General features: G+C 37.7%; 1 protein-coding gene across 1 annotated transcript; it reads right to left on the bottom strand.

Annotated features, from left to right (window-relative positions):
- Window positions 1-443: 443 nt before the first annotated feature.
- On the bottom strand, window positions 444-2,557 carry LOC127800415 (zinc finger protein ZAT4-like). The gene has a single exon (XM_052335007.1). It carries the CDS (start codon window positions 2,261-2,263, stop codon window positions 752-754), a length of 1,512 nt encoding a protein of 503 aa, XP_052190967.1. The 5' UTR covers window positions 2,264-2,557; the 3' UTR covers window positions 444-751.
- Window positions 2,558-26,600: the final 24,043 nt, after the last annotated feature.

The raw sequence follows: 26,600 nt of genomic DNA, 5'->3' as shown, positions 1-26,600 counted from the left end.
TTCTATATCTTGATAAAGAAAATATTCTAGCCTTATTTTGATCCATTCTTATCTTCTTGTTAGGGCTTTATGGATGGTGAGGTGAGAGCTTTCTTTGCAGGACTAGCATAATATATGAAGATGCCTTTTTCCTCTGTAAAAAGTAAAAAACACGTCTCCATATTGCAGGCTGGTACTATATATAGCTCAAGAAGATTATGCATACATACATACATACATACATACATACATATATATATATATAGAGAGAGAGAGAGAGAGAGAGAGAGAGAGGACATTAGAACTGAAATGGTGGTTGTGTTTTTATTGTTTTTGAGGGACGCATGAAGGATCGCTGTCAACCAACTTCCAATTGGGAAGGATTAATCAAATTTCTGATTTCTTTCCAATCTTGAAAAGACCCTCTTAACGATATCCCGCTCCAATCTTCTTCAAGTTTGGGATGATAATTGACAAACCAAATCTCAAAACTTTGAAGAAAACCAATCAACCTTATTAGTAATGCAAACAAGCATTACAGGGAAAGGAACTTCGATTTAATTCCAAAGAAAGAACAATGAGCTCCCCTTCTCCAAAATTTGAGACAGTTCAGAATGGGAGAGAACACAAACAGACATGAAAAAGAAAACAGCAAAAAAAAAAAAAAAAAAAATTGAATCGGAGGATTAGCTACTTACAAGCTGTAATGCAGAAGGGAAACCTCTTAGACCTAGCTCTGTTAGAAATCCATGGCAGGAAACAGTTTGTTCAATTAGAGATCAGCAGCGCCTCGAGCTTGAGATTGCTCCCAACCCATCATGGATAATGGATTGAGCCTCAAACCACCATTCTCTTCTTTTTCAAGATAAAAAACATCTCCAACATCAGCAAGCTCTTTGGTTTTGATTTCAGAGCATCCAGTGTAGTGAGCCCTCTTGTGGCCACCCAACGCTTGCCCTGATGGGAAAACCTTGAAGCAGATTGGGCATTCATGCTCCTTGCTCTTCTTCAACTCTGAAAGTGTGATGGTTGTCCCTCCACTGCCCAGTTCAAGGCTGGAATTTGCCTCAGGGCTCTCATTATTCACCGCAAAGCCACAACCAAGAGTTCTATGGCCGGCTCGGTGGCCCCCAAGCGCTTGGTAAGAGTGAAAGATCTTGTTGCAGGTCCTGCACCTGTAATTCCACTTCTTCTCAGAATCTTCCAGGGTCCCAGAAACGGAGGCAGCTTGCTCCATTCCATCCCAAAGATTTGCAGCAAATTCAGGATCCTGCACATCAGAACTGGCTGATTCTGTTTGATCCAATCCAACTCTAACCAAATCCATAGGTTCACTTCCTTTCTTGATTTCACATTCATCGTCGTCTAGGACAGGTTCCTGATTCTTGAACCCATCACCTTTGCTCAACGACCTAGAAACCAGATCACCAAATTCAGATTCAATCTTATCACAGAGAGGATTCCCAGCACATGAAACGCTAGACTCCAACTTCTTCCCCATGTTTTCCTCACTTTCATGCAATGCCTTGGAATCCAAGGCTGAAATAAAGGCAACCCAGTTTGTCAAACCCCTGGAAAGCATAATCAAACACAAGGCTGCTTCTTCTGCTTCATCATCAATCTCAGAAGCACTTGAAGATGAATTCAAATCGAACAAATTATTAACTTCCCCAGTAATCTTGTACCTCGTCCTCGATCGCTTTCGGATTGGACAAGGCGCCTCGTAGTCAGATTGGCTCTCTATGGACTCATTGGATCTCTTGGAGTGGTGTCTCATATGACCAAACAGAGCCCTCTTTTTAGCAAACCCTTTGCCACATTGCTTGCATATGAATTGGTTATCTTTCATGGAGTGATGCCTCATATGGCCAGCCAGAGCCCTCAATGAGGGAAACTCTTTACTACATTGTTTACAGAGGCTCTCTTTCCTTGCAACATTATCATCACCATCTTTTCCACCAGAAATCCTCCAGGATTTTTTAGGGTTCTCTCTAAGGCCATAACTGCCATGAAAGGCACCTTCAAGATCCATATCACCGACATGAGCATCATCACTGGTCGTGAACTTTTCCAGTTTTTGGGTTAAGAAATCAGAAACCCCCAAATCCTTGTTGGAATTTTCTTCAATCCCGAAATTGGAATCAGTGCCATTAAAGTGATCTTCATGCTTCTTAGCTGAAATCAAGGCCAAGTGGCCCCTCATGTGACCTCCCAAAGACTTGCCGCTGACGAAGCTCTTGCTGCAAATCTTGCACAGATGCTTGCGTTCTTGATCCTCCTCCATCGAAGTTCGCCAAGAAACAAAGCTCGATCAAGCAAGAAAAAAGGAAACCCAGATAAGCAAACCTCAAATTTTCCGCAAAATGCTGAATCTGGAAAACAGAGGAATCAATGAAGAACTCTCGGATCAGGAAACCTAAAGGATTGACAAGAATGAGAACCCAATCCAGGTTGGTCTCTTCAGTTTTTGATCCAAGCAAACCATTCTGAAAGTGTTGTATATATCAAAGTGAATAGATTGATTGATTCGGCAATGAGAAATTCGCCACAAAGAAAATCAAATGTTCTCTCTCTTGGATGTTTTTGATTTGTGGGTTTAGGCTATATATATATATATATATAGGAGGCGGCCTTGGCTTTGCATGGAAGCCAAAGGTGCACCACGCGGGCGGTTTCTTCCACACTTGCTGCTGGGCATACATAAAAATGGGTTCATGCTTCATAGCATTTATGAGTACATTATTGAATAAATTATAAAAAAAACTTCAGGTTAAGAATGTTTTTTTCTTAATTTAAAAAAATAAAAAGTGCGTTCATTTCTATCAAATATGAAACTAGTTTTAAATTTTAAAAAATAAAAAAAATATATTCAAAATTATATTATTTCCGTGTTTCTTGTCACTTCAACTTCAGTAATTCCACAATTAAAAAGAAACAAAAAAAGAAAAAAAGAGAATTAAAAAAGAAATCCACATATTTAGACTCGATCTGTAATTGTTTTTGTAGACAAGGCTAAGTAGCAAAAATTAATGGTCGTTGCAAAGGAAAGACTGATGATCCACAAAGGATCTACAAAAATATGAGAGTTGGATGATTTAGGACCTTTCGAAACTAGGGCTAAAGCTAAAGGATACGCAATAAAAAAGAGAGACTGATAAGGATGTGTGTCGATGAAAGATATGTGACTTAGAAAATTTAAAGCAAGGGTTATTCCATAGAAAATTATTTTTATCTTCCGTAAAAAAAACTTTTTAGAAAACTATTTTAATTTTTCACAAGTAAACAACCCTTAACTTTTGTTATGTTTTCAAATTTAGACTTAATTTTTAGTTCTTTTAATAGGGGAGATCCAATTTTTTTATTTCATTTCAATTTTACATTTTCGTATGATTCTATTAAGTTTTGCCACTAATTAATGACAGGTCGAACATTGTTTTTTGATCATGTTCCAATTTTGTAACTATAGCCCTAAAATTTAAATAAAATAGAAAGCAAGATATCCCGATTGAAAGAATTAAAAGTTGAGGCTAATTTTAAAAATATAGTAAAAATTGGGTTTTCTTTTTTACTATTTATCCTTAAAAACAAGAAAAAATCGATAATGTGAATAGTTTCATATAATTTTTCATCTTTAAAAGATTTAGTGTGTATAATATTAGTAGTTTCTTTAATTTAGTTTGATTCAATTTTGTTGAACTCTTGGTGTGTTCCTAAACGTCTAGATGGTTAAGAAAAATTAAATGGGAAATTAAAAATTAAATTACTTCTAAAAAGTGGATGTGGTGATGAGATCCAAAGGTTATGGCAGAAATAAGTCTAATTAAGAACTAAGAAGGTCCAAATAAAGGATAAGATCCCAAATCAAGCCTATAAATACAATCGAGGTTCATTTTAAACAAGGGGCAAATTCTTCTCCAGTTTCTCTATTCCTTCAAATCCCTTTTTATCCAATTTCTCCTCCTCTTCTTCTTCTTCTTCTTCTTCTACATTTCAGTCACAATTTTACATTTTTCCCTTCCATGGCTGCCACTCCTCTTGGCTTTTCACCTGTATTGACTTGAGCATTGAGAGATATTTTTAGGAGCATGCATTTGACTCTCATTCAGAGCTTGTGTCTGATTGTAAGACTTATTATTGTGGCTCACATAATATCATTAATAAATTAAATTAAAGTAGTTAGTGGGCTAAAATCTCAATGGTCAATTTGAGAATTGGGTGGTTTTTTTAACTGCTTACTTTGATGGACAGTGAGCAGTTTTTAACTGCTTACTTTAAAATTCTGGTATTAGAGTTTATGTGAATTAAGAAATTGCATAGAATAATTGAATGCTTACACTGATGAACTTTAAAGGGGGGGGGGGGGGGGGGGGGGGGGACTCCTGATATACCCAGAAATTACAAATGTGACAAATGTACACCAGGTCACTCTTGGCCTTTGAAGCACCTTAACCAAACCACCCTTGGCCTTAGTCCCACTTAACCAAGCCACCCCTAGCATCAGTCAATGTTATGACCTAATTTTAGGGGAGTGATGGCCGTAGGATGTTTCTGTGGCATGATCACGGGCATCTCTTAAGGGTGCTTGTTGATGTCTTTTCTCGCCGGCTTTCTCATCAATTCTATCTCCCCTCCACTGTTAGGGTTTCTAATATTATTGTGCAGGGCACTTGGTGCTAGCCTAAGTTAAGCCCCTCTTAGGTCTTTCAACTCCTTTTCTCCTTGATGTCAAGCCTTCCCTAGCTTGCCCTTGGTGGCTCCTAGCATCTGATGGTGCTTTCTTAGTGAGATCTGTGTTGGGGGCCTTATAGGCTCGGCAAAATCAGGTCCCCTGGTTTCGTCTTGTTTGGCATGAGTCTGGTTTTCCTTCCTATGCGTTTATCTTATGGCTTGCTATTAGGGAATGTCTATCCATTCTGGACCAGCTCAATCGCTATTTTCCTTTCCCTAATCGATGTTATCTTTGCCAGGCTGCTCCAAAGTGCCGCAACCATTTGTTCTTTGCTTGTCCTTTTTCTTGGAAAGTCATCTCTCAGCTTAGACGTTAGGTGACATTTGCTTGGTTTTGGCAATGTTAGTCCAGTGAGATTTTATAGGCTGGGCATAGATGGCGTGTGTTGTGGCATAACTTCCATGACAGTTCCTCTCGAAGATGCATGCTTGGGAAGCGTGCCCATAATCCTTGGGATGCATGCCTGTGGCTAAACATTTGTCCGCTAAGGTACCACCCTTTGGAGCCAAGGAAAAAAGCCAAATATATCAAAATATATCATATATACACGTATGGTGGTGTAGGTAAAATTAAATTTTTTTACGTGCATCAAATACACACAACAGAAGTCATAAACACACACTATATACAGATTGGATACTTAAGCAACACGTTATTTAATCACATGAAATACAATAAATAAATACTTGAAGTCCGATGTCAGGTTAGGGTATAAAAACTATTTCTATACTGAGACCAATCCACTTCACGTTGTGGTTGTCTTAGGCTGTCCACACCTAACGTATTGTCTGTACCATTCCAGTCACCTCTTCCAGTGCTAAACCGAGGATCCTGTATCACTAGCACCCGTGTCTTAATTTTCCCACATGACACGCTTTAAATAATTTCAACAGAGGCAGAAGAAGATAGAAGCAGAAGTTACAGAGAATAGAAGATGCCAAGCTAAATTCAAGCCTCATTAATTCCCTTTCCTTCTCAATTAATCGCCCTGCCTTACCACTTGCCTCTTCTAATTTTGTGCAACATGGAGCGCACCAATTTTGGCTGAGGCAACACTGGGAGTCGATTCCCGCCCACTAGTAACACTTAATGACATAATCAAGACACATTGGGTGCACAATGTCGACGCCAGATGTAACACTATATGGTGTGTGACTTTATAGGTCCATTGTCCATTAGCAAACAGATAGCACCAAAACCCATTTTAGCACTGACCAACACCTTAACCCATCACAAGAATCTCTTCATATCTCGATGATGATCTAAGAGGTCCTAGATAGCGCCTAACAATGGTTCAGAACAATATAGGTGACAGTGAAGTCTCACTTTAAGTGAACCTATTACAATTGGCGATTATTATGTGGTATAATCCTTCCATCATCGAATGTCTCGATTGAGAGAGAGCCATAGAGTGATAAACTCACAAACTCAGTAACTATGTGTCTGACCTTATCAATGTGACTAGATGACACCTTATGAAGCACCTTTCTTGATAATCAATCTTCCCTGGCCAAGGATTATCCCCTCACACTAATAATAGATCACATAGGACGTTCATGCCATCAATTACATCAAGGGTCAAGGGTGAGCAATCCTCTCATTGAGCACCTACCTCCATACACTAGTAATACGAAACCAGATTGATGAACCTTTCCACCTCGTAATTGGATGATTTGACTCGTTAGTAAATCTCGCACACCAATACATAAGAGAACCGTGTTAGTTTAATCTATAGATCACTTATATTATCGAAACTAGACGACATGACCATTATCCTCTATGCCATGTGTTTAGTTATTAGTGTCACATTCAGTGCGTTGTTATAATACCCCGGGAGCCTAAGGTCACTCTAGAGAAGCTAGTATATATATCGAGGGCAGTAAAGAAAGAAACAACACCAACTGTATATCTTTTGGGATGAATGTGGATAAAGAACTCCTAGGTTAAGCGTGCTTAAGCTAGGGTAGCTCAAGGATGGGTGACCCTTGGGAAGTTCGCGTAGGCCCATCAAGGTAAGTTAATCCGGTCCTTCCTATCGTTTAATGTGGGATGTTACAGGTGGTATCAGAGCTGACCCTTGGAAAAGGTGGTCCGATGAGGGCGAGGAGTGGGGCCGGGGCACGAGGGCCTGAACAAGGAGCAACTCCTGGTAGGCTTCTAGGATAGTAGCCCCAAAAGGGGAGAAGATTAGGGACCAGTTGTAAGGTCACATGACAAGGACATCATGTGCTCAAAGGGACAAGAATGTAATACCTCGGGAGCCCAAGGTCAGGTCTAAGAAGGGACTCTAGAGAAGTTAGTATATATATCGAGGATAGTAAGGAATGAAACAATACTAACTGGATACCTTTTGGGCTGAATGTGGATAAAAAACTCTCAGGTTAAGTGTGCTTGAGCTAGGATAGCTTAAGGATGGGAGACCCTTGGGAAGTTCACGTAGGCCCATCAGGATAAGTTGATCCGGTCCTTCCTATCGCTCGATGTGGGATGTTACGGTTGTTCCCTAAGAACCACCCACAGGTTTACTAGAGACATTTCCATGTCATATGGCATGTGACACACCATCCTCCCATCAGTATCTCATACTAAACAAGGTAGTAAATACTATGTTAATCCATACTTAACTAATTAGTGTCACCATCCAATTAATCTAAGGATCATGAATCATTTAAGAAATCATGTTATCAGATAATTTTGTCACATAGTCTCAACATCTTGAGAATAAGATTTTCAAATAGGAGATCTAAAAACTCATTCATATAACAAACTGGAGAGTTTATGAATGATGATAACTGTCATTTTATTAATATGTACAAAGATACAATAAATATATTAATTACAAGCCTACTAAGCATTATCCAAATCTAGTATTAAAGCATACAACACTAACACTAGCACCCTCTTCTTAGCCCTGTGCATGCCAGCCAGTGCGTATGTCTTTTGAATGTTAGGGAGACTCCATCTCCTAGACACCCAACGCCCTTCAGTGCCAACCTTGGCCATGCGTGGCCCCGCAGACCCATCCAGCCTCGAAGACTCTCCCGGGTCCTCCGAGACCCAAACCGAAAACCCATTGGTGACCTTGTTCCGAAGAGTCCCCCGCAGACTCGGTTGCGCCCAGCGTGCCCCACTCGCAACCATACATGGACATGTGTGGCCCCATGAGTGCTCCAACGCACCAACCACCCCTCTACCTCACCCGTCTGTACCCCAGCGTGCCCCACAATGCGCCAACCATGCCATGTCGTGCCCACTGGCGCCCTACGTGGCCTTCTATCGCACACCAATCGATAATGCACCCTCGAGTTGTACCTCACTTCGTACCACGAACATCCCTTTTACAGTTATCAGCAGTTGACTCTTCTAAGTAGCCGTGCACATATCCAGCCAAGCCTTTGCATGTCAAGGCCTGAGGCTCACTTAGAGTCTCCTGGCTAATAGTCACCTAGTGGCTCCAAAGGCTTTTCAAACCCACCCAGAGATACTTATCGGGGCATTTTCACCTCGAAGATACCTCTAGGATTTTTGGCCTCATCAAGAGCCTACTCCCCCAGAGGCTTATATTGGACACATAATACATACATACATACATTCATACATCTGCACATCATTTTCCAGATATCAATATCTAACTTATTAGGTACAGAGGACCCACGTGGGGAAGATCCCCGCATGCCTCCTTATTGCCTTTTGTTTTGCAAACCCTATAGCTCATGTGATGCCCCGTCCCTCAGCTCCCTTGGCCAGTGGGTTGAGCCCCCTGCTCAGCCTTCTCTCCTGGACTCTCCTTTGGCTAATCCTAAGATAAAAAAATGTTAATTATTGTAGTCTGGCAATAACAATTTGGCGTCGTTTGTAGGAACGAGCAAGAGGTCATCATCCCTCACAAAAACCATGAGGTTTATTCATGTAAAGATGTCATCTCAACGGTCCCACCCCAATTTGTAGTGCCTCCCAATGAATCATGATCCAAATCCTCCAGGGAGGCACCATGAAGCTTTCGTGAGGTTTTTCTCCTACTATTATTAAGCCTCCAAGGTTTTTCCCCCACTATTACGCTGGTTGTTGGGGGAAAAACATACCTCCCCATCTTGTATCTGGTATGTTCTTCAAAGCAAGGAACCAGTCTAAGAAAGTGGGAAGGTTGGGAAACATGCCTCCCATGCATGCCCTTTTTAAGCGAGTATGTGATGGCAAGGTTAATAATTCCCTAATCATGCTGACCCCTAAGGGAGAACGAGCCTTGAATTCATTAAAAAAGTGGAGCAGCTTCCTCCTCAGGGATGATTGGGTCGGTCGATTTCTTAAGTCCATCCTATCTTGACCCAAATGTATCATAGTACCTCGGGCTTGTCAGTTTTCTCATATATGCCTTTCCCCATGCTTGAGGGAACTCTAGAGCAAAGGAAGGCCTACCCATTCAAGTGGAGGTAGGAGTTAGGGAGCTGCATGAAGTGTTAATGAGAGGAGATTAATTATCAACACTCTTTGCAGTAGTTTATTTTTGCAACCACTCATGTTTCTTGATTACTGCATCTGCCCCCTTTGCTGGAAGATGTTTGGCACTCAAAGTTTTCTTTAGCCCTGTGAAGGTGGGATAATGCGATCAACTGCGACAAGAGTTTCTCATGACCTTGGCCATGAAAGTTTCAAAGGTAAAAGGCCACGCAATGTTATGTTGATCACTTCATGAGCGCCATTCTCGAACAGTTTGAAACAATTTGTGTATTTCCAAAAGACGATAAGTTTGTGATACAAGTCAGAAGCCCTTAGGCGAAGACATTACTAACTTGAAACTAACTCATTGTAAATTGTGAAAGTAGGTGCATGTACCAAACTGCAAAAACAAAGCACGTTTGTAAAACAAAAAGAAAATGATATGGTAACATAAATACGTGTGTGCTTTCTTTTGCAGCAATTCAGAATAAGACTAAGAGTGTAACATGGTTCACACTGGGGAGCCAATAGGATGGAAACCCCTAGGCTCAACCCAATATCGATCTTTTGCATTCAAGATTCAAAATAAGATGATTATGAATAAATGAGAGTTTAGATGAAAGTTTTTGAGGAGAAACATCCCAACTATTAATAGATCTTTATATCCGTGAGAGATTCCTCAGCATTTTGATATCTTGTGATAAGTCGAAAAGGCACGACATGATATAGCGACTTCTACGCCTTAAAAGATCATGGGATAAGGGCATCCTTGACGCCATCATGAGGTTAGCTTCTATTTTTAGGATATGATTACGGACATAAGCATTCCGTTGAATTGCCAAAACAAAATCTAGATATTCTCTAATTGTAAATGTAGGCATCTCGTTGAACTACTAGAACAAAATATGGATATTTTCTCTGATGGCGGATGTATGTGAAGAGACAAACTACCAAAAGAAAAATATTGATGTTGATATGATCACGGATGCAGGCGCTTCGTCGAACTGCGAAAACAAAAATATTGATAGTTTATATGATAGCGGACGTAGGCACTCTGCTGGACCATTGAAACAAAAGATGTTATATGATTGCGAACGTAAGCGTATCGCTTAACCGCCGAAATAAAAATATCTATCATTTTATCTAGTTGCGAAAGTAAGCATCATTAGTAGGAACTCCGTTGAACCGCTGAAACAAAAATGCTTAGCTACGTCAATGATACGATCATGGACGTAAGTGCCCTGTTGAACCGCTAAAACAAAAATGTTTCTATCATTTGATAGTGGATGTAGGTGCTTCACCAAATTGCTAAAACAAAAGCATTGCTATTATGGGCCATGGGCTAAGCCGTCAAAATAAAAACAACTATTACTCATTCACATAATCATGGATGTAGGCGTTTCGCCAAATTGCCAAAACAAAAATATCTATCCTTTCATTTAATTGCGAAAGTAAGCGTTTTGTCAAACTGCCGAAACAAAAATATTTATCCTTTCATCTGATTGTGGAAGTAGGCATTTCGCCGAATTGCTGAAACAAAAATATTTTTCCTTTTATCTAGTTGCGGAACTAGGCATCTTGATAGGAGCTTTGTCGAACCGTCATAACAAAATATTGACATTATTGCAAACACAGGCATCACACTAAACTGCCGAACCACTGAAACAAAATAAATCAATGGACGTAGATTAGCGAACTGTAAAAACAAAATAAGTGCCTTTGAGCACACTCAATGCCAGTAGGTAGATGGGCCCCTGTCCTCTCCATTCGATATTCTTTCATGTGGGCACAAGATACGACCTGCGAGACAATTCCATTGTCTTTGGACTCAAACACGAGGGTTGCCCCCTCTAATGACTACATCTCTTGGCCTGCACATTCGTGCACCAATCGATGGAAGGAATAGAGTTTAGGAAATATTCTTTCGTGTAGGTCCATTGGTACTCACCCCCTCCACTGCACTAGGGAGTTCCTATCGTGCGTCCGCTCCTTGTCAACCAAACCTTTTTACAAAGTGACTCTATGGGTCGGTGTCCTCCTTCCAACATAGCCTTGGGGCAATAGTGGCCACAACTAGGCTATGAACAAGACCGGTGGGTTTAAGGTAGTCCAAGGACTCGAGCAAGTTCATTACCCCTAATTGTAGGTAGCGGCAGTGGTACCTCTTCTTACCAAATGCAAGATAATTTATGTAACATCCCGCTCAAGCGATAGGATGGGCCTACGCGAACTTCCCAGGGGGGTCACCCATCCATGGATTACCCAGGTCAAGCACGCTTAACTTGGGAGTTCTTTGCCAACATTCAGCCCAAAAGGTATCCAGCTGGTGTTTTATTCCTTACAATATCCTCGATATATACTAACTTCTCTGGGCTCTCGGGGTATTACAATTTATATCTTATTCTAGATTTCTATTGGAATTTTATATTCTATATATTAGGGCCTAGTATTTCATAGTGTCGTGGCAGGTATACCAATACCCTTGGAATTATTTCACTCATTCTATAATTTTTTTATATAAAACTACAATACCCTCCACTAGTTGGAGGAGGTCGACATCCTAGTTACACTGAGGAGCTGGATTTTCTTTGTGTTCTCATGTGTGCTCGCAGGAACATAGGTACTCGCAAAATGCGTTGTCCCTGCCAAAAAGTGACCGGATATTGCACATCATTATTGGCAACTCATTATCGCCTTTTTATATTTCATTATCTTATGTTCCTACTTTACTTTTGTGCAAAATGTATTCATGAGCACTAAGCCTATGCTACTCGCATCATGATATATTTTAGCTATATAAACATGCAAGCACTAGTCTTAAGCAATAGGCAATCGACCAATCTCTTGAAAGAGTCTCAGTCCATCCTCATGTGAATTTCTTTAGCGCAAGTTCCTCGTATGAAAACGAGAGATCAGGAATGCACCCTAAAATTTGGGAGTGCTTGGTTTGTGCGTTTAGTCTATAATTAGTTGAGAAAACTCCTTAAACTACTTGATAGTCATTGCCAGAATTTCGGGTTGTCCCCCGCCTGTCTTTTCTCTTAAGCCTTTTAAGCGCTTCCAACATTCATGGACGCCTTAGTCCATTCCTTGTATTTGTGGACTTCTCATTCTATTTCATATATGTGGATGTTCGAATCCACTTCGTGCCTCGTGCTCAAATCCTAACGTTATCTAAGGTCCTATGACCTGCTCGATAGGACAAATCATCCTCCTTGCTAAGCTCCTTATCGCAAAATATCCACTCTGGGGAGCGATCCCCCCAAAATGCTTCTTCCTCAAAAAAGCTATGAGCTAAACATAATCTGTGTCTAAAATAATCCATAACATCATATTGCTGAAAGCGTCTTTAAGCAATTATGCGCCTCTTCAGGGGCAGATGCATGCGTGAGCTACCCTGGAGGCCCAGGGCAGCTCACAATTAAAAATATTTTTTTAATATAAAAATTAATTTTTTAATGTAAAAAATAATAAATTTTACTTATAATTCAGTCTAAAAAAATTCCTGCCCACCCCAAAATTTGTGATGTGTAATTTTATACCTCAAAAAAAAAATTTAGCCTCCCCCTACATAAATTTCTAGATCCGCCCCTGCGCCTCTTAAAATTCTCTCATGCGCATTGCATAGCATCTGCCAACCTTTGGCTTGGTATTCTTTGCCTTCGCTTATAGCTTTTGGAGTCCATTGTTAGCCCACTCAAGCTTAGGCTTCGTGATAGTTCCCTTCGAAAAAGTCCTTGGGAAGCATGCTAATAGTTCTCAAGAAGTGTGCGCCCAAGGCAGCTGGCTCTATAAAAGGGGCGAGCCACGCCCCAGCTCTCTCTTCTTAGCCCTGCGCATGCCAAACAATGCACGTCTTTCGGATGTCTGGTAGACTCCCTCTCCTAGACACCCACCACCTTTCAACGCTAGCCTTAGCCATGTGTGGCCATGCATGGCCTCGTAGACCCATCTAGCCTCAAAGACCCATTCGGCCCCAAAGACTTTCACGAGTCCCTTGAAAACCCATATGGGTTACTCGAGCACCCGACCCGAAAACTTGGGTCACCCGATGACCCTATCCCAAAGAGTCCTCTATGGGCTCGATCGCGCCCAACGTGCCCCACACGTAGCCATGCGTGGCCCCACGAGCACTCCAGCATGCCAGCTATGCCTCTACCTTACCTGCTTACGCCCTAATACTTCACACACAGCTATGCCGTGCCATGTGCAACCTCAGCTCGCCAACCACGCCATGTCTAATAATTTGCTTCTTTGCTTTAGGTTTTGATGGCGATCAATTCGAATGACCTAATGATCAAATCAAATGGTTTGTTTGGAAAAATATATTTGGTCGTTTTGGTCTCAATCTAAAAATCATCTTTCAAAAATCAAAATCATCATTTAAATATGTTTTTCCAAATTTATTTTATTCATAACAAATTTCTTGATATCATGTTAAGAAATCAAAGAAAAGGAAAAAGGAGAAAGGAAGCCTTGTAAATCAAATTGTCCCTTTAAATCATAAATAGAAAATGTCGACAGTTCTAAAAGAACATGTCAACAATATCAGTTGTTTGGGAAAAGATGTCGACAGTATTTCATAAACTGTCGACCGTTTTTTATTTTTATAGCCCAAACTATCGACAGTCATCATTAAACTGTCGACAGATATTTTTTATGCTCTCGGTTTCTAAATGTCGACAGTCTATGCATCAACACTGTCGACAACCTTTTTTAAACTGTCGACAATTGTTTAAATTTGAATTAAAATGTTGACAGCCTGAAGATAAACCGTCGACAGCCTCTATGGCAGACAGTTTTTAACGGCCAAAATTTCTTCCTCCATGATGGTGTTTCCACTTGCAACGGGATGATTTCAAGTTTTATCTTTCAAACCTCTATAAATGCAAGTCAAGAAGAAGAATTCGTTCCACCGAAGAAATCTATCTACAAGCTCCCAAGTGCTCATCAATCGTTGTGCTTCAATTGTGCCCTAAGTCACTTACTGTCAAGGCTTGTATTTTATTTTTTTCAAAGCATAATTTTTAGCTTTGTATTTATTCTTGATTACATTGTAACTAAGTGGCCAAACTAATCTCTTGTATCATTTCTTGTGTTCCTAGCTTGTATAGCTAGATGACCTACTCGTCAAAGTAGGGGGTTTTATTACCTAGGTTTGCTAGAGGGATTGCTTATTTAAGCAAGAGGTTTGTATCTTCCTAGCTTAATGCTAGAGGGCCTATTCGGTGTGATAGGAGAGTTATAGCGTTTTGCTTGAAAATCCTTAGTGAGGAGTTAAGGTAGTGGATTAGACTTAGTTAAGCCAAACCACTATAAATCCATGTGTTCTTGTGTGCTTGTGGTCTTTCCATTTTATCTTTTCAAGCATTCCTTTATTTCTCTCTTGTTTCACATATTTAAATCCCTCGTTGAAAAAGATTTTCTATTTTTTATTCTTGTGTTTTCCATTATCAAAGCGAGATTGTCTTTACACGATTGATACTTCATTGTACCATTTCAAGGTCTTGAGGTTTAAACGAAGCCGTGCTCTTCACAGACGACATCTCTATTTATCAAAAGAATTTTTAATATACCAATCCACCCTCCCTCTTGGTGTGTGCTATAGCACTTCTATTCTAACAATGTCGCACCTACTCGCGCCCCATGTCGGCCTCTATCACACACCAACCTCACCACAACACACCAACGCACCCTTGTGCCATGAGCATCCCCTTTATAGGTTTCTGCGGATGACCCTTCCTAGAAGCCGTGCACATATTCGGTCAAGCCTTTGCATGTCAAGGCCTTGGGCTTACTTAGAGTCTCTCGACCCCAAGTCACCCAATGGCTCCAAAAGCTTTTTGGACCCTCCTGGAGGACACTCATCAAGGTGCTTTCACCACGAAGATGCCTCCAGGCCCTCCAGCCTCATTGGGAGCCTACTCCCCTAGAGGCTCATATTGGGAATATCATACATACATCTACATACATTTGCACATCATTTCTAGATATTAGTATTTGACTTATGCATTGGAAGGCCCGCGTGGGGAAGATCCCGTGTGCCCCTTGATTGTCTTCTATTTTACAGACCTTATAACTCATGTGATGCTCAACCCCTCGACTCCCCTGGCTAGCGGGTCGAGCCCCTTGCTGCCTATCTCTTCCAGTGGTACTTGACCTCTATCTTCTTTCCTGGACTCTGCTTTGGCTAATGCCAAAACAGACAAATGTTAATTGTTGTAGTCTGGTAACAACAACGTGATAAATATCCCTGGACTCACTTAGGGCAACATGCGCTCCCCTTCTCAGCTTTTCTATTGGATCCAAACCTCTATTTGGACTCACTTGGCTTCGTTGCACTTCCCTTGTACATTGCAAGGTATGGGCTTTGTCCATTTCTGGCATTTACTGTCTTTTTGTTTGAGGTAGTCCTTTTTTCTTCTTTTCCTTTTTGTCATGTTGTATTTCCAGATGCTACTGATCTTTTCGTCTATGAGATTGGGGTTTTTGCAAGTTTGTTAGCTAAGGTCTCCCTCTGATCTTTTCCCCCTTCTTGCGACTGTCTTCGGTTGTTGCTTATTTATGTTTCAAGTGTATCCTCTTCTCTTATTTCTCTTTCCCCCTCCCCCTCTTTGTCTTACTTATTTCATTCTCATGTGCCATGTTTGCAGCAGTCTAGCGGTTCTTTAAAACTAGTTCTTTCTCCACCCTGTAGTCAGCTAGCCTAATACCATGGAATTTGACAGTGTGCTCCTACATCAAATTTCATTGCAAAATGGGGTTGGCTAAGGAGGTAGGAGACTTATGGATTTGATAGTTCCCCTCCCCCCATTCCTCCATCCTTTTGACTATCTTGAGGCCTCTGGTGGGCTCTCCTACAATCCTTGGTCATTGGTTATCCTTAGTATCCCCCTTTCGTACTCCTTTCCACGGTTTGGAAGGAGTTTCCATGACGGTACTTTATGGCTCTTTTATCTCCCCAAAGATCCTCTCATGCTCTCTTGCGCCAATTTGCATTGGACCTGTCGTTGTTGTTCTCCCACTTTTATCTAGTTTTGCTAGTGTTCTTTTCTCTTTGCCTCGCAAGTTTGAGGTTGTTTTAGTGTTAGTTTTGTTTCTTTTCTTGTGAGAGGCTTGTTTTGTATCTTGTTTCTTAGCGGGGTATGCCCCAGCTTGTTTTTGTAGACATTTATGCATTTTTTCCTGTTATTATATTTTTTTTACCAAAAAAAAAAAAAAACTGGCACTACCTTTAATGGATTATAGGTCCTGCTAAGAGTAGTAAGTCTCATGTTTCATAATTTCATGTATCATCTTAAATAATAGAATTTAATGTTAAATCTCCATATCATAAACATAAACCATTATTATCAAATATCATCATTTTTTATAAGGAAAAATATGTCAATACAACTAAAATTTATAAGACAATTCAATAAAAGATCAATTACTCTAAATCCCTACCTCATTGCATGTTGTGTGTTATATCCCAGAGCATGACCAAGGTAGAATACTAGAGATTCTGATACTATATATGACCCTTGCAGTAGCACTAGTGCAAACTCTCACCCATTTATAACATAGTGGCAAAAGAAACTCTTGCCCATTCTTAGCTACATGATGCTCTAATGGTTAACTATATATATTGTAGTTAGCATATAGTGTCTAACTAACTACTCCCAATGCCATCAATACATGATCATAATTGTTGTAGCATACCTTCTATGAGCTTTCCTTTGAAGGACATTAGGAAGGGGGTTCCCCCGAAGAAGTTTGTTCAGGCCCAGGAGAGTCTCTTCTCTCGAAGAAGTTTGGGGGGTAGGCCTTCTGAAGAACCTTCGGGGAATAGTTTCCTCGAAGGCTTAGATAGACTCCCTCATGGTCTACTTCCCCGAAGGCCTAACTAGTCTTCTGAAGACCCTTCTAGGGTTAGCTCTCTTGAAAGATTGTTCCTCCCAAAGCGTAACCCAGTGACAGTCAGACGCCCTCACTTAAAGGGTCGTGCCATGTACCTCAGTGCATGTGTGCCACGTGTTTAGCCTTGCCATGCGTCCCAGTCCTCCGAGAGGTATAAATACCCCCTGACCCTTTCACCTTTCTCATTTTCCCCCCAGATCCAAAGATCCCCTTCTGACTCTTCCGCGCACACCTTTTCCAAAGAGTCCTTACTATTCTGAATGCACCATCCACATCACACAACATATGCATAACGTCTTCTGCACCATGACTATATTTGACTTAAGTATCGGAAGGCCTGCACCAGAAAGATTCTCACATGCTTTTTTATTGCCTTTTACCTTGTAGATCAGAAGACTAAAAGACATAGAGCTCTTGAAGACCCCTATGCATCTATCGACGCCCAAAGACCCTTCCTAAGCCACCGTACTATAAAACCCCTTTGGATGACCTCTTTTGAGCAAACCTTGCTCTTCTACTTGGACCTACTGACTTTCTGTTGAGCTTCCCCGAGACAAACAAGTTTATGTTGTTGTATTACAACAGTAACAATAATATTAGTCTTCCTCATATTCAACTATCTAGTCCATATACAAAGCTGATGTCACATTCAATATCATTTGATGACATTCAATGCAGATGCAAGGTCAAAATGACTATTTCATATAATGATAAGATGTGAACTCCTATTTTACGCAATTTGAATAATTAAGATCAGATTGGCAATAAAAGCAAGTTGTAATAATAAGAAAAATAGTAATTGCAAGCATTCAACAAGCACCACAATATAATCCTAACTCACAATGCTATTGTAGGTCGAATTCCCCTTAACTGCCTCTTGCTTGAGATGTGTCAAAATAACCTAAACAACATAATTACAACAATGTATGAAATAAATAAGAAAAAGTAGAATAACTAAAATACTCACAATGACCCAAAATGACTACCCTAATTGATTAATGAGCCTTTTAGAAGAAATAAACGAGAAAAATAGAATGAGATGAGTATAAGGTTGGTCACTAATGTTATGTTAACGTTAATGGTGATGACATCAACAAGATAATGTCATTGTTGACATCAACAAGATAATGTCATTGTTGACATTAGCACAATGCTAGCATAAGTAGTGATGTCATCACTAACTTCTCAGGTTGGGTCGTAAAGGTTAACCAGGTCACCAGTCTAGTTAGTAGGTCTAACTATTGGGTTAAACATAGTCCTAGGCTTTATTTATTTTATTAGGCTTACTAATTTATTGGGCTCATTTTAAATTAGGAGATCTACCTTTCACTAAATCTATGAAGTTAGGTTTAACAAGATATGAGGATTGGGTTTTAACAATTTTGATTTAATAATTCCAATAATGTAAGTTTGGGTTTTGTAAAAGAAATAAGATTGGATTTAATAAGAAAGAAGATTGGCTCAACCTAGTTTGATTGTTTTTTAATCTTAACTTAAACAAAACAAGAGTTAGATAACCCAACAAATTTATTGAGTTCATGATCTGTATGTATGTTTTGATTATGACTGCATTATGCCAAAACTTTAATGCCTTCTTATATTATATTTTTATAGGCTTATTGATATGTTTTGTATTCTTATTTTGATTAAGGATATGTTAAAAATATAAGTATGTGTAAGGTCAAGGAACCTTGATAGGTGCATCTATTAGTATGATTGTTCTTATATGTGTTATGTTTGCTCTAACCATATGTTTTATTGATATATTTGTATGTGCCTCTCTTTGAAGCCATCTTAAAGATCTTGCATGAGTGCTTGTGTTTTGTGTGACAACATTACTCAAAATTTAAGAGTAATGTATATTTGATGTTTAAGTGTTAGACATCAAGATTTTTGATGTAGATGATCATATTCTCTAGAGTGGTTCTTGAGATTTGATTTATAGAAATTAAGTTGTTTTATCCTTTATGTTAAGGTTATGCTAATAACCTTACTATGTCTTATATTTGTGATATATCTTATTTCTATGCTTGATATATTAATATGTTACTCTAAGTTTTCAAGGGATATGCTAAGTATCCTAATGCATTAGTGTCATGGATAAATGTTATATATCTTCATGACACTTAGAGTAAGTTTGAGGTTGAAAAATATCTTAAGCATTCAAATTATGTGAAAAGCATTACTTAAGTCTAAAAATAGTGTGTTTTTGTTGATGCTTTAGTATCAATCATCTTTGCTCTTGAGTATATGCATTTGCTTAGGCTGTGATCCTAAGTTCTATTTTATAGAGCCTATATTATCTATTTGATAAGGCTCTCAATGTTCTAAGATGAAAGAACATTTGAGTTTTTGAATGTTTGATACTTTGTTTCAAGTATCTATAGGATTATTGATTTCAAACATTATTTGGTTAAGCTACTAAAAATAGATCTTCACAAGCTTATAGTCAAGTAGTGGTTAATTACTCGAATGAGAAGCATCTAGTTCTAGAAAGAACTTAAACATTATATGTGTTTTAAGTAATACTTTCCAGTGTTGCTCATGTTCAAGTTCATGCATTTGAGTAATAGAATCCTAAGGTTTCTATTCTTCTAAAATTACTCAAAGTATGCATTATTGATATATGTATATTAAACTTTTAGAATAAAGATTTATATATGCTTTGCTAAGCTCATGTGTACTCTTGCTTTGAAAAATCATGATGCTAGAGTTAAAGTATCTTAATGCTATCTATTGTGTTTTGACTTATGCGTGCTCTTGTTTGATAAATATGAATGAGTTATCAAAATGCTTAAACTAGAGAATCTTTGTGATATATGTTATGCTTTGTAGTTGAGTATCATATTTTGTGCTCAACATATTTGTTTTTATGTTAATCAAGTAATAATGAGATGCTTGACTTATGAATGGTTTATGTGAATATGAAAGTGCATATTTGCAATGTTCTATGTATTTCATGAAAGTCAAGTAATTATTGATATTTTACTCTTAGTAATAAAATGGTTTTGATAATGACTATATGAAAATCAATCTCTACAATATGGATTATATGAATGAGAAAATAACTTTTTAATATGTGAATTTTGAAGCAAGGTATAAAATCCTATAGAAGAAATTTTAAGTATAGTTGAGTATGGTTCATTTAAAAATATATATCTTTTGATAATCTCAACTTGCTTTCAAAAAAATCAAAATGAGGATTTGTTAAGTTTTCAATGTTTTCAAAAGGATAGTCGACTATGTGTTTCATTCTGTTGACTATGCCTGAGAATAGTCGACTATACTGTTAAGGATAATCGACTATGCATAAGGATAGTCGACTATGCTGGTTTGATCTGTCGACTATTTAAGGCATCTGTCGACTATTTTTTTATCTGTCGACTATCAAGTAAGGATAGTCGACTATGTCTTTTTATTTGTCGACTATTTTTGTTCTTTAAATTCAAAATTCTCTTCATATTTTAACATTTGTCGACTATGCCTTTGTATCTGTCGACTATGGAAAGTCTATGTTAGAAATAGTCGACTATGATTTTGTGTCTGTCGACTATGACCAATTTTATTTGATAAAATAATCGACTAACCTATTTTCTTTGTCGACTATGTGTTTCTCAGAAACTTATAACGGCTAGTTTTTGGCGCATTAAATGCTCGCCCAACCACCCACAACGGTCCAAAATTCAATCTTGCCCACCATCAAGTATAAATAGGTGGTTGAAGACGCATTGAAGGCTGCTGGAATATATTGAATATCTTGAACGACCGTGCCTTCACTGTTACATCGAGCTTTTAACTTTTTCTCTCTGTATTCTCATTTAAGAGGCTTTGATATCTTACTATTCTATTACTTTTAAGCCTCGATCATTCATTTAAAGAGAGAGCTTGTAACTAAGAGTTATACTCTTAGAATCTCTATTTCATTTTCTGTATTTTTCTTAGCGGTAGCTAGAGGGCCCATTAAGTTGGGAGGTTGTAAATTACCTAGTTAAGGACTAGAGGACCTGCTCGTATTGAGTAGGGGGTTTGAGAGTAAAGATTGATTTTAAAATCCTTAATGGATAGTTAAGGTAGTGGACTAAGCTTGGAAGGCTGAATCACTATAAATCTGTGTCTTCTCGCTTGCTTATGTTTTTTTTTTTTATTTGTTTATCATTGCTAGCGTTTCATTATCATCACTTGCATTGAATTTTTATTTTCAATCAAAAGGATTTTAAAGTTTTAAATCAAGTTTTTAAATTATACCAATTCACCCCCCTCTTGGTGTATGTGCCATATTAGTTCAATTCTATCAATTATGAGTTATTTCACTTTTGGTTATTTCATGAGAATGTATTTCATATAGTTATTATGAATGAAAAATCATGTTTCTATGTGTTTTGCATCTCATATTTCATGCTGAAATGATTCTTATTTGAATATAGAAATATGATATTTTTAGTTGAGTAATATGTATTGTTCTCAAAGCCATGTGTTTTAAGAATATCTCCTTTTCTTGGCTACTCTAAGGATTTTTATGTAACCAAGTGGATACATTTGGAAAGTTAGATTTATTCAACTTTCATAAACAACACTTGTGTTTATTTGAGCTTAAGGTTTATATATTAAGAAAATTGAGTTTTATATTTAAGCTAAATGTTTATGATATCTTAGATGTTGTTTTGATGGTATTCAAAACAATATATGTTGTTTGAATGATAATCTAGTAAAGCATATAGCATAATCGAGTGTATTTGAATATATATCAAGTGAATGCTCCTTGCAATCAAGTGTTTATTGCAAATTTTCATCTATCTCAAAAGAAATCAAGTGATCCAAGTTATAATCAAATATTAAGTTTCATGTCTTGAAGAGTAATTGACTAAGAGATGTGCATAATCGAATATATTTTGTATTAGTCAAGTATGATGATCCCATAGTTGAATGTTAATGATTATAAGGTTTTAATTGAGCTTTTTTAGAGCAATCAAGTCTGTCGATGGATAATCGACTATTAGTGAGTGATAGTCGAGTATGTTATGAAAGCTTTCTATATTTCAAGTTAAATTGAGTATCTAATGAGTTCAATCGAGTATCTGAAGTATAATAGAGTGCTGACAAATATACTCGAGTGTGAAGCTTATATAATCAAATATAAAATTTCATTAGTTGAGTGAATGGCTACTGAACTCAAATTTTATAGTCATTAGACTAGTCGTTGCATGTGCTTTTAAGGCATAGATTGAATCGTTTAGACTCTGAAAAGACTAAAATTTTCATAAAACAATAAACATGATAATTGAATATTCTAATATTATTTTATGGAAAAGAAGGCTATCCTTGCAGATATCTCATTCTTTTGACAACAACTATAAAAGGAGATGAAGTTGAAGATAAATGCTGCTAGTTTTGAAATTCGTTCTACTACTTCCTACAACTATCTTGAGCCAAAAGAATACTTCAAGTTATCATCTCCATTCTAAGAAAGAAAGAAAGAGTGCTTATCTATTTCACAATCCTTTATCTCTATTTTCTATTGTGAGAAGTAGATTTTTTATTTTATCTCAATCTTGTGAGAGCTTTTCGATTGAGCTTAAATTGTAATCTTCTTATTTATTGTTGTGGTTATGCCTGATCTCTAAAAGGAAAGAGGATGCGCTTGATCCTTTGAAAAAGCAAGAGGTTACGCCTGATTCTTTAAAAGATAATGGTTTCGGTTGAGCCTTTAAAAACCAATTATATTAGTTATTGTTGAGTCAGTGAAAAGTGGAGGTTACAACTGCACTTATGAAAAGTTGAGGTTATAACTGAGCCTAAAAAAGCTAAGTGGATAAATTCTTGGTGAGGAGCCAAGAGAGTGGAGTAGGCTCGTTAGCCGAACCGCTATAAGTTTGTGTGTATTACATTCTTTACTTCTTTCTTTATTTCAACACTTTCATTTATCCTTCAGCAAGAGTCATTTTTCAACATTCTTGATTCCAGCTTTAATACTTTCAGCAACCAATTTCTAAAACTGTAAAAGGATCAATCTTTTTGTGTTAAATTTATTTTACTCTTATAACACATCATTTTATATCAAGGTTACATTTAAAGCATCAATTCTTATAATTTGAAAAGCCCAAACAATTTTATTCAAAGAGTGTTTAAAATCAAGAAAAATCTTTTAAAACCCAATTCACCTTCTTCTTGGGTATCCATTAGTTCTTTCAAAATTCAAGATTAGTTAACCAAAAGTATTAGTAAATTAATTAAACTTTGCGTGGAATAAGATTGTTTTGAAAACCAAATAGGAAAGGAACACCCTAAACCAAGCATTAGGGCTTTGAACCCCTCGATCGTTGCTCGCATGTGTTTCCCGTATGGATGCATCTATCATGTCACGTGAAATGCATAAGGGATGTCGACCATTGTCGGTGGTGGCTCACAACCACTATAAGGTCATGACCCTCCTTATCAGGGTCATTTTGATATCGAGGTTTGCCAAAAAGAATTTTTAAGGAAAGAGATATGGTGAATCAAAGGGAAAAGATGAATAATCTTCAAGGTTTGCTCGTGACCATTGTTGCTAAGGTCATTTTGATGGATAAGGTTTTATCGCAAAGAAGAAGATGAAAAATTAAGCACAGAGATTGCAACTAGGTGTCACCACAAGTTAGAAAGCTTAGATCGAACAAGGATGAAAGAAATTGAGACTAACCAATGGGGAAAGAGAGAGATTGAGGCCAAGATACCAACTATCTGGCCCCAATCTTCAAACCCCCATCTCCAACAAAAATCAAGAGTGAGAGACAGAAAGCTTTTTTTTGCTTACTTTAGATTTTTAACTACATTGCTAAAGACCAACAATGGAAGCACATGGGGGAGAGAAAGAGAGAGTATAAGAAGGACTTCAGGCACAAGAGGTCAACATAAACCCATTTTGAGTAAGAGATGTTACAAAGATCCAAGTGAAAAAAGAAAGAACTAATCTAAATCAAAGATCTCATGGCAAGACTTTTGGGATAGAGGATGAGATAGAGTGAGATTTCATTTGATTGAGAATTTTCAAATTAGAATAGGTAAAAAGAAAAAATGGAAACAAAAAAGGCAATAGCTGGGTAAAGAGAAGTTTTTCTACAAATGGAAGCCTTAAGAGGCTTTTAACTATGGGGTTAGTCGTGTTAGGATGACCCACACAACCTTTTATTTTATAAGGCCCAAGTTGTGGACCTTGCACTCAAACATGAATAGGCCACCCTCGGTCTTGCTCCATTTTGCCAAGTCATCCTCGACCTCAGTCCACTTCACTAGGTTGTCCTTGGCTTTGGAGTTTTACTTGGGTTTGGCTCAACCCACAAAGGGGTTTATCCACAGACGCAATGGCAAACTAATTGTGACACTCCATCCTATACCAAGGTATCACAAGAAGCATTAGCTCATTCATTTAAGAAAATGCTCAATCGGGAACTATGGAATAAGGGTACTCAAATTAGGAGTTAAGGATATGGTTCTCCCATTCACCAAGTTAACGAAAAGTTTCAGCAAAAATGTAAGAATCCTCCCTAGTAAGTAATCCCTTCATATGTGCCTTTTAAGTGAATATGAGCTTTTCATATTCTACAATTGAAAATAATTTTGAAATTTCATCCTATGCATGCACATCATAATATTTACACCTATTAACTGACTAAATCATTCACATTATTAAGAAAACACATAAGTAAAACATTTCACTAGGCTTTAGGCCCTGTATACATCATTTACAACCTAAACTTAGTTTAGGTTGGTAATTAGCCTCCACCTAGAGTATTACAAACCCAAAATTAATTATGTAACATGTCATTTATTGAGTAAATAAATGTTATCGCTCAATTCATCAAAACTCGACAATGCCTACAATCTAACTTATCTAGTTAGTTAGTGACTGCCTCTTTTCTTTTTGAGGTTCCTACACTAGTTGTTTAGGAAAAAAGGCAAAATAAAGGAGAAATAGGCATGAGTACATTTAACTCAATAAGGCATACCATAGGTGCACGAGTGCAAAAAATGTGCAATATGAACACATTGGTGACATGGAAAAATATTTTCTCTCAACTAAAGACTTGGTTGATCTAACAAATGATTTGCTTCAAACTAGTTATTGTACTTCCAACCTTTTCCTCGAATAGTCATTTCAAACTACATCAAATAGTGGCTAGTTACCTTCGTTTGATTAAGGACTTTTACAAAAGCACAATCTTAGAGTTCCTATAGCTAAAGTAAGCATTAATGGCCAACACACCTAGATCGTCCTCCCGTATGTTCATCAACCCATTTCAAACAAAATGTGTATACAAACAACAAAACAAATGCATTTTAAACCATTCAAATACATATGCAATGCACCACACCAACTAGTGTCCATCCTAGGTAGTCTTTACCTATCTCTTTAATTTTTTGCTAGCTCATGTTCCTTTGTTGTCATGGTAATCCTTTGAAATTACATATTACATATCAATACTAACAAACCAAGTCTAAAGTTCATTGTTTATCTCACTTACACAAGTCAAAACCTTTACTGAAATATCCTAAGATGCTGAAACCATGCAATATTGACATTAAGACGAATGATATTTCTAATTAGTTGTCATGCCCCAACATTTCAAAATTTTACTCAAACACCTAAAATCATTCTAATAGCACAGGGTTCCAAATCGTTTAACAATTTACTCTTCAACCCAATAGTTTCTAGTAATTGCATTAATACCTTATTTTTCAAAAATTCACAACTCTTGCATTCCATTGCACTAAGGCCCCTAGGGTTAAATTGTATTTCACTTCCAACCCTTATAAATCTATGTATTGCAACTAAGCCTATAGTATTTTTTTTAGAATTACAGTTCAACCCTTAGCCACATCACCCTTTTAACGTTACACCTCAATTTCTAACTTGTTTTTACTTTGATAGACACATGTAATGTAGAATCATATTATAGTCTCAAATTAGTGAAATCATGAGACAAGGCATACCAAAATTACCTCCAAAATCTATGATAGGTTGGCCGAAAGGCCAAACAAAATGTTCTTTTTTCGGCTTTGGTTTCTTTAACACCATTTGCTCCTATAAAATGTGCAAAGCCATCTCAAAGGTCTTAGAAATGCAAGAAAAATGATTATAACTTCGGAAGAAGAATGGAAGAAAACAGAGAAACCTTGGGTTTAAACTCATTGAGTAATTGTCAAATAACCTTTTTTAGTGGCTGATGCTCTTCTCGAATGACCATTCTTTTCTTTAACAACCTCTAAAGACTTTCTCTTTCCCCTTCATTCTTTTTTCTTATTTTTTCTCCTTTTCTTTCTCTATGCAAGAATGTTGGGTGCAACACACACACACACAACTTTTGGGTAATTACACATTTACCTCTTTCACCTTATTTCACTTCATTTCAAGTAACCCCCATTTGGTTTTATTTATCTCATTTGGACCCCATTTTATTTTGATAAATTCCCTAAATTCCCTTTTTCACATGTCTTGACATTTATTAGTTTTTCATTCTAGCCCTAAATTTTCAGGATTTCTTAAAGTATTCTCGAGTCCACTCTCTAAGGTTCGCTTACG

This window comes from Diospyros lotus, chromosome 4 (assembly GCF_014633365.1).
Source record: "Diospyros lotus cultivar Yz01 chromosome 4, ASM1463336v1, whole genome shotgun sequence".
Classification (NCBI taxonomy): domain Eukaryota; kingdom Viridiplantae; phylum Streptophyta; class Magnoliopsida; order Ericales; family Ebenaceae; genus Diospyros; species Diospyros lotus.
This window is presented reverse-complemented; position numbering and strand designations above follow the sequence as displayed.

Excerpts from the sequence above, each read along its gene's own strand:
- LOC127800415 (XM_052335007.1), bottom strand. The coding sequence starts at position 2,263 with ATGGAGGAGGATCAAGAACGCAAGCATCTGTGCAAGATTTGCAGCAAG.